The sequence below is a fragment of the Triticum urartu genome, chromosome 5A (genome assembly GCF_056163025.1).
Source record: "Triticum urartu cultivar PI428250 chromosome 5A, HENAU_Tu73, whole genome shotgun sequence".
Lineage (NCBI taxonomy): Eukaryota > Viridiplantae > Streptophyta > Magnoliopsida > Poales > Poaceae > Triticum > Triticum urartu.
This window is the reverse complement of record NC_141877.1, coordinates 23,802,421-23,821,676: the sequence shown is the minus strand read 5'-3', so window position 1 is coordinate 23,821,676 and position 19,256 is coordinate 23,802,421. Positions and strand designations below refer to the sequence as shown.

At 44.0% G+C, this 19,256-nt stretch overlaps 1 protein-coding gene and 1 pseudogene across 1 annotated transcript; one reads left to right on the top strand and one right to left on the bottom strand.

Moving 5' to 3' along the window:
• Nucleotides 1-277: 277 nt before the first annotated feature.
• Nucleotides 278-1,444, bottom strand: LOC147967648 (F-box protein At5g49610-like). Its single transcript, XM_087523206.1, has one exon. It carries the CDS (start codon nucleotides 1,442-1,444, stop codon nucleotides 278-280), a length of 1,167 nt encoding a protein of 388 aa, XP_087379332.1.
• Nucleotides 1,445-12,686: 11,242 nt separating this feature from the next.
• LOC147967647 (uncharacterized) lies at nucleotides 12,687-13,958 on the top strand (annotated as a pseudogene).
• The last annotated feature ends 5,298 nt before the right edge of the window (nucleotides 13,959-19,256 follow it).

The following is a 19,256-nucleotide window of genomic DNA, read 5'->3' as shown; positions in this document are numbered from 1 at the left end:
AGGATATTTCAGCAAAAAAGAGAGATCCACATAGGATGATACCCGCCGAATACATTATATTATCTTTTTATTTATTTTTTCAAAAAACAGATGTGCACGCAGACAAGCGCGCACTTTACCCCTTGATGTGAAACATGCACATACATACCATATTATTCATATAAGCATCTCCAAGAAACTAAGGTCTTAGGTAAACCACCACAAACACATCACGACACATCGCCTACCACTAAGGAAAAAAAAAGAGAAAGAAATACTTTTTTGCTGCAAAAAGATTTTAGCTCCCTTCAGAGAAGTATATAGTCTCAAGATCCTGGCAGCGAGGGGAGTCAAAAAAGGCATGTGGCACGAGGCTCTCATGAAATACGAGGAATCTGGGATCTACTACACTACCGAATTTGAAATCTCCGCGAATCATCCTCTTATCTTTGAGATGGTACATCCTGGCCATGTCACATTTAGGACATCCGATGAGGATGGCACCGTTCCCAAGAGAGATGACCTTGCTCACCGATACTTCATCGCGTTTGGAAAGTACGGGCATCGGCACATGGACTCGATGGAGCAATGTCCAGGTCTCCGCCTTGTGGTCTTGTAGGCCCCATATGTCCAGGGATGTCAAGCATTCTGACATAGCCGCGACGCAGAGCTCCCCATCGAGCTCAAATAAGGATGTCCTCACGGTATTGTCTGGCGAGGGTTGGGACATGAGCCGGAATGTCTCAGAAGCCGTGTCGAATGCTAGCATCTTTCTGGTGTGGTTGGCTTGAGGGTGCTTAGAGAGCCAATGTAGGTTTCCACGATGAGCCACTGGAACCTCGTAGTATGGTAATCTACCGGATGGGTCGGAAGGAGCTGGCCCCAGTTGACGTGGTAGGATGGCACCGGCCGAGAGGATGTAGTAGCGACGCCTCGTCTCAGGTTTGAAGTTAGAATTAGTAAATTCTTCCTTGCCTTTCTGAATGGCATGGCATAAAAGGCGATACTCGCCCGAAGAAGTGTGGAAGTAGAAGCCGCACTCGAAGACCGAGCAGTAGGATTGCCGACCCAACTCAGGCAGGTTGGTCCACTGCCTGGTGGCCGGGTTGCAGATGATGAAGAGGGTCCAACTTTGTTTTAGCACAAGCAGACCATCGAGAGAATACAAGACATTCTCAATGTTGCCGGAGGGGTCATGGTCGCAAAGGAAGCGGTATGTCTGCTCCTGTGTCGGCTCGAGAGACATGGCTTGCACTGCCGGGTATTGGTCGCTGATGAATTGGACGACCATCTCGCGGGGGCGGCTGGCAGCGTGGGCGATGAGGAAGGAACGGTCGGTGGTGACACGATGCCAGTCCTTGCAGACGGCGCGACAACGGAGCACCGACACCGATGGGAGGCGGACGAGGATGTGCACCAGAGCGTCGTCGCTTAGAGCGTGGATACCTCCACCTGAGGTCTCCATCGATTCGATCGGTAGCGCAGCCTCCAACTTGACGCCACAAAGCAGCGTTGGCGCAGTAGTTGAAGCAGAGGAAGACTCACCGCCTTGCCTTCCCTTATTTCATCATGTATATATACACAGCATGATCGGATCAGATCCCGGAGTCAGAATCGGAGTTCCACCGTGCGAGAAAAAACCGGAAGGGAAAGTAGGACGTCCGATTTTCTGTCCAAACGTTGGACCGAATCGTAATAGAGATCCACTCGTACGGTCATACAACTTGGATGGATGTACCGATTTTCTTTCCAGAACGATTGTCAGTCGTATTGCTTTCCTACTCTTCTTTCTCCGTCAGAACTCAGAAGCCGGACGGAGGGGATGAAGCTGCCGCAATGTCCTCCTCCTTGCCCCCATACTCTCTCGCCGGATTGAAACTCCTGCCGTTGGCCATTTCTCTCGCCGGACGCGGCAGCTCGAGCGCTCAGCCAGGCATGGATCCCGGGTGGCCGCAGCGGCTGACCAGCTCGAGAGCTCCGGCGCGGACCTCAAGGAGGTAGATCCTGGCTGGGCGCAGCTGCTTCGTTTGGCTCGAGCGCGGCAGCTCGTAAATGGAGGCGACTGGCTCTACCGGCTCGACATTGCTTTCTTAGGCGGAGGCTGAAGATCTGGACGCTGTAGCCTCGCAGTGGAGTGCTCGCAAGAGAACTACTGGGGACGATCTGCAGTTCGCTGATTCAGCTCTACATCCACACGAGTCGCGACACAGCCAAAGGTAAATTATTTTCTTGCTTTTTTTGCGGGGAATTATTTTCTTGCTTTGTTGCTCTCGTCGCACCAACTATGTGATGAGGTCACACTACTTGAATCGATCTATACCCCGGGTGCCACGGACACTCGGCAAAGGACCAAATACCGCCGGCAAAGCCGTTGCCAAGAGTTGCCCGAGCCCGCCCCCGCCGCAGACCGTAAGCCTCTCCCTCTCCTCTCCTGCCCTCCTCTCTCTCTCTCTCTCCCTCTCTGCTAGCTAGGGCAAATTTCATAGAGCGCTACTGTGATGTTGTTCATATGAACCCTAGGTATTTTTTTAGCATTTAGGAAAAAAGATTAGCAAACTTTTTTAGGAAATTAACTAGGGCAAATTTTGATGAAAATACCTAAACAGTAATTCTATTTAGCTTTAAATTAACGAAGGATATATAAATTATAGTAGCATTTAGCTTTAAATTAATAGAGGCTATAAACAAAAAACAGTAGCATTTAGCTATAAAAAGTTATTTGGACTATGGACCTGAATCTGGTCCAAATTTCATTGAAATGAAATTTGAATTATTTGGACTATGGACCTGAATATTTTTGAAGAAATTGGGTGTAGGTACTAAGGTCTTGCTGTAGAAATTTTGGTGAGGTCAGAAGGGTTAGAGAAAATGGAGTTCCTTTGCAATTTCTAATAAGGTCTTGCTGGAATATTTGCCCTAAAACAATTTGGATGAAAAGAAAATAATGTGTGTGTGTGTGTGTGTGTGTGTGAGAGAGAGAGAGAGAGAGAGAGAGGAATAGCTAGAACAGAATTTGGGTTCTGTCCTAGGCAGAGAAGTGTTTAGTGAGGTCATTTTGCAAAGGTTTTGGGGTTTTGAAAAGACCACTTTTTTTCAAGGAAAATAATTTAGGCAAGTTTTATTTTAAAGTTGATCTCTTCCTAGACTTTTAGCTTTAGACAAAAAACAAAATTATTTAGCTATAAATAAAAAACAGTAGCTATGGCATTTAGCTATAAACAGAAAACAGAATTGTTTTTCTTTTCAAAAACTCGGTTAAAGTAATTGTTGCTATGTAAACGAAAAATAATATTGATGTTATATGATATATGTCATTGATGTTCATTTGCATATTCCATTATTGTTGATTATATCTTTTCACTGAAGTGGTCATGTTATATGCAAATTCCTCAATAGTGTTTGCTCATGTTATATGTAACATTGAAGTGGTTCGGTTGTGCCAAAGTGGCTTTTTGTTGTTTCCAGGGAATGAAGCCGAGTGGCCTATGTTTTTCCGGAATGTTGATTCATTTCCGTTCCGGCAAATTTCAGGTGCTCGATTTGTCCACTTTTTAGCAAAGGTCATCCCGAAATTTTTCGTGAATTTTGGCATGGCTTGTGCTACAAACTAGGACATATCGAGTGCCCGGAATTTGCCGCACCGGGAAGGTGGGTAAAGGAACCCTACTCTGAGATTGTAAAGGATAATCCGACAATTATGGAAGAGCGGTATGAAATATTCAAGGCGGCTTGCGATGCCGAAGCTGCCAGAGAAAAGTTGAATTACATGAACGGGCTTCAAGAGAGGAACATGGGGTGCCACCACCTTGGAAGCCGTGGTTACGCGGGGAAGAGTGTTGGAAATATGCCCTAGAGGCAATAATAAATTGGTTATTATTATATTTCCTTATTCATGATAATCGTTTATTAACCATGCTATAATTGTATTGATAGGAAACTCAGATACATATGTGGATACATAGACAACACCATGTCCCTAGTGAGCCTCTAGTTGACTAGCTCGTTGATCAATAGATGGTTGTGGTTTCCTAACCATGGACATTAGATGTCGTTGATAACGGGATCACATCATTAGGAGAATGATGTGATGGACAAGACCCAATCCTAAGCCTAGCACAAGATCGTATAGTTCGTCTGCTAAAGCTTTTCTAATGTCAAGTATCATTTCCTTAGACCATGAGATTGTGCAACTCCCGGATACCGTAGGAATGCTTTGGGTGTACCAAACTTCACAACGTAACTGGGTGGCTATAAAGGTGCACTACGGGTATCTCTAAAAGTGTCTGTTAGGTTGGCATGAATCGAGACTTCGACTTGTCACTCCATGTAACGGAGAGGTATCTCTGGGCCCACTCGGTAGGACATCATCATAATGTGCACAATGTGACCAAGGAATTGATCACGGGATGATGTGTTGTGGAACGAGTAAAGAAACTTGCCGGTAACGAGATTGAACAAGGTATCGGGATACCGACGATCGAATCTCGGGCAAGTATCATACCGGTAGACAAAGGGAATTGTATACGGGATTGACTGAATCCTTGACATCGTGGTTCATCCGATGAGATCATCGTGAAACATGTGGGAGCCAACATGGGTATCCAGATCCCGCTGTTGGTTATTGACCACAGAGATTTGCTGATCTCTGGCGAAGAGTGGGCTAATGTTTCGTGTCTGGGTCAGTGGATTAACAGGGTTCTGACGGTGGTCTTGGCTTGGGCTAGGGAGGAGAGGTGCGAGCTACCGGTGGTGAGCTGTGCGGTGGAGCTCGAGTCAATTCACGAGCTAGGGGCTGCTATGTGATGACCCACAAGTGTAGGGGATCTATCGTAGTCCTTTCGATAAGTAAGAGTGTCGAACCCAACAAGGAGGAGAAGGAAATGATAGGCAGTTTTCAGTAAGGTATTCTCTGCAAGCACTGAAATTATCGATAACAGATAGTTTTGTGATAAGGTAATTGGTAACGAGCAACATGTAACAAAAGTAAATAAGGTGCAGCAAGGTGGCCCAATCCTTTTTGTTGCAAAGGACAAGCCTGGACAAATTCTTATATAGAGGAAAACGCTCCCGAGGACACATGGGAATTATCGTCAAGCTAGTTTTCATCACGCTCATATGATTCGCGTTCGGTATTTTGATAATTTGATATGTGGGTGGACCGGTGCTTGGGTGCTGCCCTTACTTGGACAAGCATCCGACTTATGATTAACTCCTATTGCAAGCATCCGCAACTAAAAAAGAAGTATTAAGATAAAACCTAACCATAGCATGAAACATATGGATCAAAATCAGCCCTTACGAAGCAACGCCTAAACTGGGGTTTAAGCTTCTGTCACTCTAGCAACCCATCATCTACTTATTACTTCCCAATGCCTTCCCCTAGGCCCAAACAATGGTGAAGTGTCATGTAGTCGACGTTCACACGACACCACTAGAGGAGAGACAATATACATCTCATCAAAATATCGAAAGAATACCAAATCCACATGACTACTAATAGCAAGACTTCTCCCATGTCCTCAGGAACAAACGTAACTACTCACAAATAAAATTCATGTTCATAATCAGAGGGGTATTAATATGCATTAAGGATCTGAACATATAATCTTCCACCGAATAAACCAACTAGCATCAACTACAAGCAGTATTTAACACTACTAGCAACCTACAGGTACCAATCTTAGGCTTTGGGACAAAGATTGGATACAAGAGATGAACTAGGATTTGAGAGGAGATGGTGCTGGTGAAGATGTTGATCGAGACTGACCCCCTCCTGATGAGAGGATTGTTGGTGATGACGATGGCGATGATTTCCCCCTCCCGGAGGGATGTTTTCCCGGTAGAATAGCTCCGCCGGAGCCCTAGATTGGTTCTGCCAAGGTTCCGCCTCGTGGCGGCGGAGTTTTGTCCCGCAAGCTTGCTTATGATTTTTTCCAGGGTAAAAGACTTCATATAGCAGAAGATGGACACCGGAGGCCTGCCGGGGGTCCACGATGCAGGGGGCGCGCCCAGGGGGGTAGGGCACGCCCCCACCCTCGTGGCCAGGGTGTGGGCCCCCTCTGGTATTTTCTTCCCTCAGTATTTTTTATCAATTCCAAAAATGACTTCCGTGGAGTTTGAGGACTTTTGGAGTTAGGCAGAATAGGTCTCTAATATTTGCTCCTTTTCCAGCCCAGAATTCCAGCTGCCGGCATTCTCCCTCTTCATGTAAACCTTGTAAAATAAGAGAGAAAAGGCATAAGTATTGTGACATAATGTTTAATAACAGCCCATAATGCAATAAATATCAATATCAAAGCATGATGCAAAATGGACGTATTACTATGGCGGGGCTCGATGCATGTGTGAAGACGAGGGGAGGGAATGGAGGAGGTGCGAGGAGAAGAGGTCATGCAGGGGGGGGGGGGGCTTTTGTAGGATCGCTGGGGGTGCTGGGGCCATGGCACCGCCGCACTTCACGCTGGAGGTTGGCAGAGCCGCCAGCCTACTCGTTGCTTTGGCTGCGGCTCGAGTTTTCACATGAGGAGTCGGGGAACCAGCCAAGATTCTCTGCACCGGCCTAGCGCGTCGCAACAAGTCTAGGTGCACGGGCGCATAGTGGTCATGGCCGCGACCGCGTTTAAGGGAGGGGGCCTAGCCATGGCTGGATGCTGGGAGGGGCTCGGATGCGTGGTGCTGCGTGTGGCAAGGGCGTCGGGGACGTGCGGCTGGGTGTCAGTCGCGTGGCCAGGGGCCGGGTGTTGCACAGAGTGTGCGCTCTGGCATGCCACCTTTGGTCACCAAGGCAGTTGTGTCCTGATGTTTTTGGGCGTATCTGGCTTTGTCTAGTAGCTAGGGGTGGTATACTAGGAGCATGTGTGGCTGCAGGTGGGTCCAGGATGACGTGTGCTGCCAACTAGACCTTCTAGAAGTTCCTGGGTACAAGGTGTTTATTGTGTGCAAAATGAAAACTACTAAAGGTTTGGTTGTGAGCTTTGGGGTAGTTGGTCTAGGTACTAAGGTGAGTCTAAATGCAAAGTTTCAGTGCAATAACATCGTTCTAGCTAGTACTTGCTATACAAAGTGAAAGAAGGGCCAGAAAGTAAAAAGAGGAGGAGGGGCTCAAATGCAAAAGTTTCTGGAAGGGCTAGGGACTTATCTAAAGTGTATTTAACCCAAAGTATTTATGAGAATTATCTAGGGATTTTTAGAAATCTAGAGAAGTTAGTTGCTTCATAATCCAAATGCCCTAGGGCACATATTCTTTATAAAAATAACATACTTTTGGGTTTGAGTTATGATCAAAAGTTAAGATGCTAGGAAGAGAAGAGTAGCTAGTAAGGGTGGATTTTAGTTGGTTTCATGTTTGTTCAGTTCAGAGGAGTTGATCAAAGAAAGCCAATCAGAAAGCAGAGAATCCAACAGAAGAAGAGGAAGAAGAAGAAAAAGAAGAAAAAGAAAAATGGGCCAAAAATCAGGGTGTTACAACCTTCTTCAATGGAGAGGTTTCCCCGGTAAATTTAGAGATTGGATTGCAACTGTCTTGTGTTCCACATCTTTGAGGATCCTTTTAAATGGAGTGGCTGGCGTTCTCATCAAGTATGGTCGTGGGCTACGACAAGGGGACCCCGTCCCCCTCTCTTCTATTCGTCATTGCTATTGACCCATTGCAACAAATCCTTAGGTGGCGACGAGACATGGGTTCCTGCATAATATGAATCTTCAAATAAACTGATGTGCTCGACGGGCTTTGGAAGATTGCCTCGTGGTTCGCTTTCCTCCTAACCCACCAGATCGCGCATAATGTTACTGCCAGTCGGACCTAGAAATCTTTTGGAAGGTTCCAAAAACTTGAAAACCACACTTCCTATACGTAAATGGGTCGGTCTGTTCGTTCATGGCGGGGAGCGCCAAGTACGGTTAAGATTTTAACCGGCGCGTGAAGCGCCAAATAGGAAATCCTGGTGTCGAGGGGGTAGGGTGGCATGAGAGCTATTTCTCGCTTAGTGCGAGTCAACGCGGTACTCTTACCACAAGGAGTTCCCTTAATAAGTCAGCCTAGTCAATCAACTTTCTTCCAATTTTTCTTTCAGTTTTCCATCCTGCTTTGCTATTTCTGGTTTTTATCTCATTTGTTTTTTAGTTTTTATGCATATCTTCGTTGATTTCCTTCCTTTTTGTTTTTCTTTCTTTCTTCGGTTTCCACGTGTTTTCTTCAAAAAAAGTGTGTGCCTTTCTTCATCATGTTTATTGGTTTTTTGTGTGTTTTTCTTCAGCAAGGTTTTTCAACACATGTCTATGTTTTTTAATATACATTGTATATTTTTAGTGTACGCGTGGAACATTTTTTTGATACACATTAAACAATTTTCAAAAGCAACATGTACATTTTTGACAAATACATGCTTTGAAGAAAAAAAATCAATACATGTTGAGCATTTTCCAAATACACGTAAACATTTTTTAATGGCAATAAACATTTTATGAAACTACGTGGACATTTTTTTAGGGAAAAGCTTCATATCAATCGGCCGATTTTAAGCATGCATCCGCCACGCGCTGCATCGTGAGATGACGCTGATCACCGTTTTATGTTGGGCGTGTTTTCACACGGGTCTATTACATTTTCGCTTGCAATTTTGCTCGGCCTTCTCGTGTGCACGACAGGTGCCCCGTGGGCCTTCAACCTTGCACGCCGCTTCCTTCTTGAAACAACGTCCAGGTTCGGTCGTTCTCCACACATCTCTCGTTCATCCAAACGAGGCGCTAGCAGCTGCACCGCCGTTGCCGCCATCGCTATCTCTGGTCGTCTCTACCACCGCCCATCCCTCTTTGCTCCTCCTCTCCTCTATCAACAACGTCCGTTGTTAACATACTCTTCCATCAGATTGGTTTTTTGGTTGCATTTGCTAGAGCATGCATTTTTATATGGTATCAGAGCTAAGAGGTCTTGAGTTCAAGACCGGCTGACACAATTAAATTGCAGCCTACTTTTGGTCCATGTTTAGATCTGAGGGAGGCACACATGAGGGACAGTGTTGACATATAAATATATTGCTTAGTCTCTTCCGTCAGATTGGTCTTTTTGGTTGCATTGGTTAGAGAATGCACTTCTACATGGAGTGGTCTAGTCAATGCAACCAAAAGACTTATCTGATGGAAGAGTATGTCAATACTTCCCCTCACGTGTGGCTCCCTCAGGCCTAAACGTGGACCGAAAGTGGGCTGCAATTTAATTGCGCCAGCCAGGTATTGAATTCAAGACCTCTTGGCTCCAATACCATGTAGAAGTGCATACCAATGCAACCAAAAGACTGATCTGATGGAAGCGACTAAGCAATACATTTATACATCAACACTCGCCCCTGCTGCTACCGGATGACGATGAAGACGACCTCCACTCGTCGCTGCCATCCACAGTGCAAGCATCGCCTCAAGTGGAGGCCGCCGGTCTAACGAAAAACTTATAGAAGTCGATGGTGGGCAGTGCAGGTAAGAATTTGGATTGCAGCATCCTCGGTAATTTTTTCTGAAACATCACATGTGTTGCATAAGTTCTTTCCGCAGCAATACATGTGTTCCAAAAAAGCGAAGATGGCAAAAAGAAATTCTGCAACACCAATTCTGTTGCAAGAAAAATCTACAACAAAACTATTGCAAAAATAATTCTGCAACAAGACCTGTGTTGCAAAAAAATATCTGCAACACAACCAATGTTATAAATGTTTCTACAATAAGATCTCTGTTGCAAAGTGGAGAAATACGTTCACCCGTTAGATTGGGTCAGATTCGACGGCTCGCGAGGCGGTGGATCTTTTTAAAAGATCCACCGGCCGACACGTAGCAGCCCTTTTTTTACAATGTCTAAATACTTTTGCTTTCAAAATTTTAGAGACGTTTTTTTGAAACATGTGAATAATTATTTAAAATGGAATGTGCATTTTTTGATTGGCACGAAACTTTTCCTTACACTATACAAAACTTTTCTTAATATTTTGTAAATATTCTTTTAAATGTGATATGTTTTAAAACATGTGAACATTTTCTGAATAGTATGAAATATAATTTTGAATTAGGCAAATATTTAAACAGTTCTTAAAATGACACAAACATTTTTTGAAAGTGTGTGAAAATGTTTTGAATGTGACAAACATTTTTTCCTAATGCTACCAATATTATTTTAAAGTTGCCTAAACATTTATTAAACACAGCACGTACATTTTCTTTTGAAAGCGCTTTGATTTTTTTGTTTAGATACTATAATATTGTTTCATTTCAGAAATTTAAATAAAAGTAATAAAACAAGAAAATAAATAAAAAAGGAAAGAAAAAACCAGCGTTTCTCCCCACGCCGGGCCAGCCTAATAAGGCACTGCTGGAAGCGAGTGCTCTCACTGCGAGGGAGGTATAGCGCTACAATTTGACGTGAATTGGCTCAGATTTTTTTTGAGGGAATGTCATCATGGCGCACTTTATTTCAAGTTGAATAATTATTCATCTTTCATTACACCCGGGACAATAAAGCTACGGGGATTACCCTCCCAAAACAGAAAAGAATTAGAAGTAAAAGCATGCCAAGCTAATGTGTGCGCCACCATGTTCACTTCCTGTTGCAATGTTGCACAGAGATATTCCCAATTCTAGATGCAATCTAAAAACAATCTACTAGTATAGCCGAGTATGGACTCCACACCTGAATGATCCCCATTAAAAGCTTGTACAAGTTCTAGAGAATCTATTTCAACTATTATTGGAACACAACCCAACTTTTCCATCATGTACTGCCCTTCTGAAGCGTTGTTGCCTCTGCTGTTGCTGCATCAAAAATCGATCTAGAGGCCAGTAACCTCCTGCAATAGCTTCACCAACTGCATTACGTAGCACTGCACCTTCTCCATCTGTTCCATTTTCAATAAAAGATGCATCGATGTTCAGTTTATATGAAATTATTGGTGGTCTGTGGTCTGCACCATGTTACATTGTTACTATACTAGATGACCCGTTGCGCCCATGGCGCAAAGACCGAGCACAAGCCATGTATTGGAGGAGTGTGCATTGAAATATGTAGATACAGATTGAAACATATATAAAAGCCTTTTCAGTTGGCATACATCTGGACTTATTCAAGCAAATATTCTTGATAAGACATCTTTACACTAAGAATTTTAAAAAGTACAGCTTGCATATTTGCAATGAGCAGAGAACATGCAGTAGACAAAGGAAGATTTTTTTAAAGTATTGTTGTTGCCAAAGCACAGCTCATGATACTACATGCAACAAGCAAGTGATACTGATAGACAATTATGCAGAGGCCCTTGGACGTGCACTTGAAGGCAAAAGCATACATTGGTTCAGAAGCACACCAGGCAACACTCTAAGCAGCAAATGACCGACAATTAAACACATAGGATGGTCTTAGGTGATTACATCAGATTTAAAAGCATGATAAACATAGAAGTCTTGGTAGGCATGTATACTAATGCTAAGTTATATAACAAGGGGCTCTTGCAACTTGATTATATTGAGTAGACGATTAGGTGCAGTCCCCTGGAAGTGCATTTGAAGACGAAAGCATATGCTTCACGTTCCTCCATGTGCGCCTGATGGAAGAAGTCGCTCTAGCCTCTAGTGATGGTGGCCCTTTTGTCAACACCCTTGATAAAGCGGGTTGTGATAGCGGTAGTTCCGTCTCCAGTAATGATTGGCACCATGGTCAGCATCCATGTGTGAGAAAAGCGAGCCCTTAGAAACAGAAACCCTAAAGTACTGAAAATGATAGTAAAGGTTAGTTAGTATATCATTTTATATGATGTCATTGTATGAAATAGAACAAAGTAATTGCAAAGGATTACCATCCTTTTGCCATCTGTAGCAAATGTTTCCATCATGTGGCACACATAGTACTGATTAGGTGTGGTGGTGTTATGGATGAGCTTTCGCAGCCTACGAACATTATGGTTGTAGAGCTTAACTTTGTTGCCCCCACACAACGTGCCGACTAAACTCATCTAGGTAGTGGATGCCAGGATTACCTATGTTAAATTATACAAAGTTATACCATTTTGTAGTTGTGATGAGAGTAGTTGGAATGAGAAGAGTAATGTAGCTCTTACTGCGGAGAATATACTTTCCTGGCTTTAGATTGATTTTATTTCCTTTGAATTTTTGCATTGAGCTTGCTTTGCGTGGGTGATGAATATACTCAAATGGTTTATTGTGCTTGCGACATAGCGGTTCGTCTGTAATGAATAAATAAAATCATGCTAAGATAAAATGATGTCTATGATTTGAAACTTGTCAATAGTCATCATAAATATGTTTTTGAGTATTACTCTTGGTAATTTGGCCGTCCCCGATATCGCTGGTTGTGTCTGCCTCCTCTTGTTTAACTGCTGACATCTAGAAAAAAGTAGTAGAATCATTAAGCTGACCTATCTGTATCTGATTTCAGCTGGCATGTTTAACAGTTATGCATGCGTTTGAATATAGTGAGACCGAGTTATTACTGGACATAATTTCACAGGCTATTACTATGAAATTGCAAGTGTATCAGGAAATGAATAATCTGTTGTTGCTGCATAAATATAGGAGCTGCATGATTTCTTATTCTCCACCAACCGCCTTGTTAGTGTGCCACATGCTTCCGTGGGGTCCTCACACCGCCCTCCCTTTCTCTTATCTCCAGCCAAGAGACACACAGCCACATATTCCTCCAAGCCCCTCCTCCCTTCCTCTGTTCCTCTCTCCCTGATCTGTTGCCTCCCCCAAGCCCCTCCTACCTCCCCGATCTGCTACCTCTATCAAGCGATGCAGCCAAATCGATGGCCTCCATGCGCATCCCAAGAGAAAGTGAGGTAGAGGGAGTGGCCCATGGCTGGATTAGGCAGCTGCAAAGCTCAGTGGCTCTGCTGCGAGCCTGAGATGGCGGAGGCAAGAGTATGGACGCCGGCTGACGACGGCATACTGTGGGCATCGTCTGCCGGGGCTACAATGGAGCCCGGCACCACGGCGCCCGGAGCTGCAATGGAGCTCTGCCGGGGTTGCAATGGAGCCCGGCACCACGGCGCCCGAGCTGCAATGGAGCTCCGTTGGAGCTGCCATGAAGAGTGGGTGCTACTGCCGGCGGTGTGGCAAGTCGAGGACGGCGACGCTCACCACCGGTGCTGCAATGAAGTGGGCGTTGCTGCCGGCGGCATTGCAATAGAGCAGGTGATGCTGCGGGCGGCGCAACAAGTCAAGGATGGCAGGGCAGCAAGTCGAGGACGGCGACGCTCGCCACCAGTGATGCAATGAAGCGAGCGCTGCTGCCAATGGCGCAACAAGTCGAGGACGGCGACGCTTTAATGAAGCGTCGATGGAGCCACCGACATCGGGCTGCTGCATGGCGAGGGATGCAATACTATGGAGGCCTCGGGCCTCGATGATGTTGTGTTTGTCTGGGTCACAACATCGCCGCTGCTGCCAAATTACCAAGAGTAATACTCAAAAACATATTGAGGACCTGCTGTAGTCACGTTGGTCACGCATAGTCAGAGTCGCGTTTGCTGCTTTGTGCTGGGAGTGGTGTATGCGAGGCCACTATAAATTGGTGCTACCAAGGCGAGTGGTGGGTCCTTGATCCCTACATGCAGTACCAGTTTAGATAGTAATACTGGTTAAATTAACTCATGATCAACTGTTAAAATTTGCCGCTATAAATTAAGGTGAAAGGCCCCTTGAATTGTTTGCCTCGTTCACACAATGAATTCCTTGTGCAGGGAGTTCTAGCGATGCATTATACAAGGAGCTATGGCATGCTTGAGCTAGGCTTTTGATCACAGTGCCTTGCCAAGGTGAAGGGATTTACTACTTTCCAGATAGTTATATGGAACAGGTATGTGTCACCGCATTGGTGTTTGCTTTTCTTAATGCCAAATAACTAATGAATGAATTTTGCTACTCAACACAAACAATAGCTATTTGTACAATGTGACACTGCTTGCTTCTTGTGTTAAAATGACAATGACTTTGTTTATGCCGAATACTCATCCAGTTATTCAAATAATAATCATCCGCGTATTTAAAGATCGTCCACATACACATTTAGAACCTGTTAGGGTCATCGTGTGTGCGAGACGTGTGCTTCTCTAGTATGGTCATGTATTAGTTGACAAATGAGTATCCATTAGAGGGTACCACTTTACATACAGTGCTTCCAGCCTTGTAGGCCTCACGAGAAGTCCCTTTGCCAAGCTTCACTGTGATGCCTAACTAACTATTTCACAAACATTTTTGTTAGCTAATAAAATCAATAGATTTTCGCATGTCATGACAAACTGATTTCTTCCGGCTGCCCAAAAAACAGAGTACTAATACACTGAGAGACTGTACAATTGTTTAGCCTACTTTACAAATTAATTTCAGAACTGGCTAAACATATCAGGATATACACCAGTTGACAGCGAAGAAAATAAATCATCACCACTAATACTCTACTAAATGAATACAACAATTCACATCTCCAGAATTGTACTCCCTCCATTCCAAATTACTCGACGCAGAAATGGATGTATCTAGAACTAAAATACATCTAGATACATCCATACCTGCGACAAGTAATTCGGAACGGAGGGAGTATTATACATGTCAAAGAATGACTAACAGTACTTGTTCTTCTCTGAAAGCTAACAAGAAAATACAGTTGGTAGAAATGTTAAAATGATTTTGAGCTCTAAACTCCAGTTATCAATACACTTGACTGTCTACCGATCTCTGACTGGTTAATTTAGGAATCATCAAATTTACCTATAAGGGAGCAATTGTCTGTAAGATGTGACTTGTTTGCATGCATTTCACAGATAAATATGTAAATAAAAGTTGACTTGCATACCTGGATATTTACATTCACATACAGAGACAATATATCTTCAGTTTCACATATAGGACAAGAATGTATAGTCACAAACTCACAATTCCATGGCAGCAAAAATCTTCAACCATCTGTGAACTCCATACAAAAATGATATTAGAGATCTCTTGTTTTGTTGATATATTGATATATAGAGGAAGGAGATGTAGTCTATAGGACAGGAGAAGCAACCATCAATTGTGCTAATGTCACCTATCCATAGTGCCATATGTCCAAAGGCACTCGAGTAAAAATTAAGACACAAAAGTGACAAATGGAAATGGGAGTTTGGAGCTCATCCATCTGATTTAGATGGTCTGGGAAAGAACAACGATTTTGCCCTCTTGTGGATTTAAAATACAATTAGAAAAGTTCAGTTAACTGGTGAATAGGTGCTTTAAGCTCATCCAACCTCCTTAGTTTTGGAAATGAACAAATCCCTCTCATAACATAATTTAATACATCATATTTACGCAGATATTGCCAATTCAATTATCTGGCACACAATAGTTAAAAAATAGGAACTGCTAGTACATCATACATATACAGGTAGTTGTTGGGGAACGTAGTAATTTCGAAAATTTTCCTACGCACACGCAAGATCATGGTGATGCACAGCAACGAGAGGGGAGAGTGTTGTCTACGTACCAACGCAGACCGACTGCGGAAGCGATCACACAACGTAGAGGAAGTAGTTGGACGTCTTCTTCCCGATCCGACCGATCCAAGCACCGTTACTCCGGCACCTCCGAGTTCTTAGCACACGTTCAGCTCGATGACGATCCCCGGGCTCCGATCCAGCAAAGCTTCGGGGAGGAGTTCCGTCAGCACGACGGCGTGGTGACGATCTTGATGTACTACCGACGCAGGACTTCACCTAAGCACTACAACGGTACAATCGAGGTGGAATTTGGTGGCAGGGGGCACCGCACACGGCTAAGGAGCGATCTCAAGGATCAAGTTGTGTGTCTTGGGGTGCCCCCTGCCCCCGTATATAAAGTTTGGAGGAGGGGGGCCGGCCGGCCAAGGGAGGGGAGGCGCAGGGGAGTCCTACTCCCACCGGGAGTAGGACTCCTCCCCCCAATCCTAATCCAATTAGGACTCCCGGGGGGAAAAGAGAGAGAAGGGGGGCCGGCCCCTTATCCTATTCCTAATAGGACTTGGGGAAGGGGGGCGCCGGCCAGCTTGGGCCTTTTCCCTTTTTCTCTTTTTTCCACTAGGGCCCAATAGGCCCATTAGTCTCCCGGGGGGTTCCGGTAACCCTCCCGGTATTCCGGTAAAATCCCGATTTCACCCGGAACACTTCCGATGTCCAAACATAGGCTTCCAATATATCAATCTTTACGTATCGACCATTTCGAGACTCCTCGTCATGTCCGTGATCTCATCCGGGACTCCGAACAACCTTCGGTACATCAAAATGCATAAACTCATAATAACTGTCATCGTAACGTTAAGCGTGCGGACCCTACGGTTCGAGAACAATGTAGACATGACCGAGACACGTCTCCGGTCAATAACCAATAGCGGGACCTGGATGCCCATATTGGCTCCTACATATTCTACGAAGATCTTTATCGGTCAGACCGCATAACAACATACGTTGTTCCCTTTGTCATCGGTATGTTACTTGCCCGAGATTCGATCGTCGGTATCCAATACCTAGTTCAATCTCGTTACCGGCAAGTCTCTTTACTCGTTCCGTAATACATCATCTCACAACTAACTTATTAGTTGCAGTGCTTGCAAGGCTTATGTGATGTGCATTACCGAGAGGGCCCAGAGATACCTCTCCCGACAATCGGAGTGACAAACCCTAATCTCGAAATACGCCAACCCAACATCTACCATTGGAGACACCTGTAGTACTCCTTTATAATCACCCAGTTACGTTGTGACGTTTGGTAGTACCCAAAGTGTTCCTCCGGTAAACGGGAGTTGCATAATCTCATAGTTATAGGAACATGTATAAGTCATGAAGAAAGCAATAGCAACATACTAAACGATCGGGTGCTAAGCTAATGGAATGGGTCATGTCAATCAGATCATTCTACTAATGATGTGACCTCGTTAATCAAATAACAACTCCTTGTTCATGGTTAGGAAACATAACCATCTTTGATTAACGAGCTAGTCAAGTAGAGGCATATTAGTGACACTCTGTTGGTCTATGTATTCACACATGTATTATGTTTCCAGTTAATGCAATTCTAGCATGAATAATAAACATTTATCATGATATAAGGAAATAAATAATAACTTTATTATTGCCTCTAGGGCATATTTCCTTCAGTCTCCCACTTGCACTAGAGTCAATAATCTAGATTACACAGTAATGATTCTAACACCCATGGAGCCTTGGTGCTGATCATGTTTTGCTCGTGGAAGAGGCTTAGTCAACGGGTCTGCAACATTCAGATCCGTATGTATCTTGCAAATCTCTATGTCTCCCACCTGGACTAGATCCCGGATGGAGTTGAAGCGTCTCTTGATGTGTTTGGTTCTTTTGTGAAATCTGGATTCCTTTGCCAAGGCAATTGCACCAGTATTGTCACAGAAGATTTTCATTGGACCCGATGCACTAGGTATGACACCTAGATCGGATATGAACTCCTTCATCCAGACTCCTTCGTTCGCTGCTTCAGAAGCAGCTATGTACTCCGCTTCACATGTAGATCCCGCTACGACGCTTTGTTTAGAACTGCACCAACTAACAGCTCCACCGTTTAAAGTAAACACGTAACCGGTTTGCGATTTAGAATCGTCCGGATCAGTGTCAAAGCTTGCATCAACGTAACCTCTTACGGTGAGCTCTTTGTCATCTCCATATACGAGAAACATATCCTTAGTCCTTTTCAGGTATTTCAGGATGTTCTTGACCACTGTCCAGTGATCCACTCCTGGATTACTTTGGTACCTCCCTGCTAAACTTATAGCAAGGCACACATCAGGTCTGGTACACAGCATTGCATACATGATAGAGCCTATGGCTGAAGCATAGGGAACATCTTTCATTTTCTCTCTATCTTCTAAAGTGGTCGGGCATTGAGTTTGACTCAACTTCACACCTTGTAACACAGGCAAGAACCCTTTCTTTGCTTGATCCATTTTGAACTTCTTCAAAATCTTGTCAAGGTATGTGCTCTGTGAAAGTCCAATTAAGCATTTTGATCTATCTCTATAGATCTTTATGCCTAATATGTAAGCAGCTTCCCCGAGGTCTTTCATCGAAAAACTTTTATTCAAGTATCCCTTTATGCTATCCAGAAATTCTATATCATTTCCAATCAGCAATATGTCATCCACATATAATATCAGAAATGCTACAGAGCTCCCACTCACTTTCTTGTAAATACAGGCTTCTCCAAAAGTCTGTATAAAGCCAAATGCTTTGATCACACTATCAAAGCGTTTATTCCAACTCCGAGATGCTTGCACCAGTCCATAAATGGATCGCTGGAGTTTACATACTTTGTTAGCTCCTTTTGGATCGACAAAACCTTCTGGTTGTATCATATACAACTCTTCTTCCAGAAATCCATTCAGGAATGCAGTTTTGACATCCATCTGCCATATTTCATAATCACAAAATGCGGCAATTGCTAACATAATTCTGACGGACTTAAGCATCGCTACGGGTGAGAAAGTCTCATCGTAGTCAACCCCTTGAACTTGTCGAAAACCTTTTGCGACAAGTCGAGCTTTATAGACAGTAACATTACCGTCAGCGTCAGTCTTTTTCTTGAAGATCCATTTATTCTCAATTGCTTGCCAATCATCGGGCAAGTCAACCAAAGTCCATACTTTGTTCTCATACATGGATCCCATCTCAGATTTCATGGCCTCAAGCCACTTTGCGAAATCTGGGCTCACCATCGCTTCTTCATAGTTCATAGGTTCATCATGATCTAGTAGCATGACTTCCAGAACTGGATTACCGTACCACTCTGGTGCGGATCTCACTCTGGTTGATCTACGTGGTTCAGTAGAATCTTGCCCTGAAGTTTCATGATCATCATCATTAGCTTCCTCACTGATTGGTATAGGTGTCGCAGAAACAGTTTTCTGTGATGTACTATTTTCCAATAAGGGAGCAGGTACAGTTACCTCGTCAAGTTCTACTTTCTTCCCACTCACTTCTTTCGAGAGAAACTCCTTCTCTAGAAATGATCCATTCTTAGCAACGAATGTCTTGCCTTCGGATCTGTGATAGAAGGTATACCCAACAGTTTCCTTTGGGTATCCTATGAAGACACATTTCTCCGCTTTGGGTTCGAGCTTATCAGGTTGAAGCTTTTTCACATAAGCATCGCAGCCCCAAACTTTAAGAAACGACAACTTTGGTTTCTTGCCAAACCATAGTTCATAAGGCGTCGTCTCAACGGATTTTGATGGTGCCCTATTTAACGTG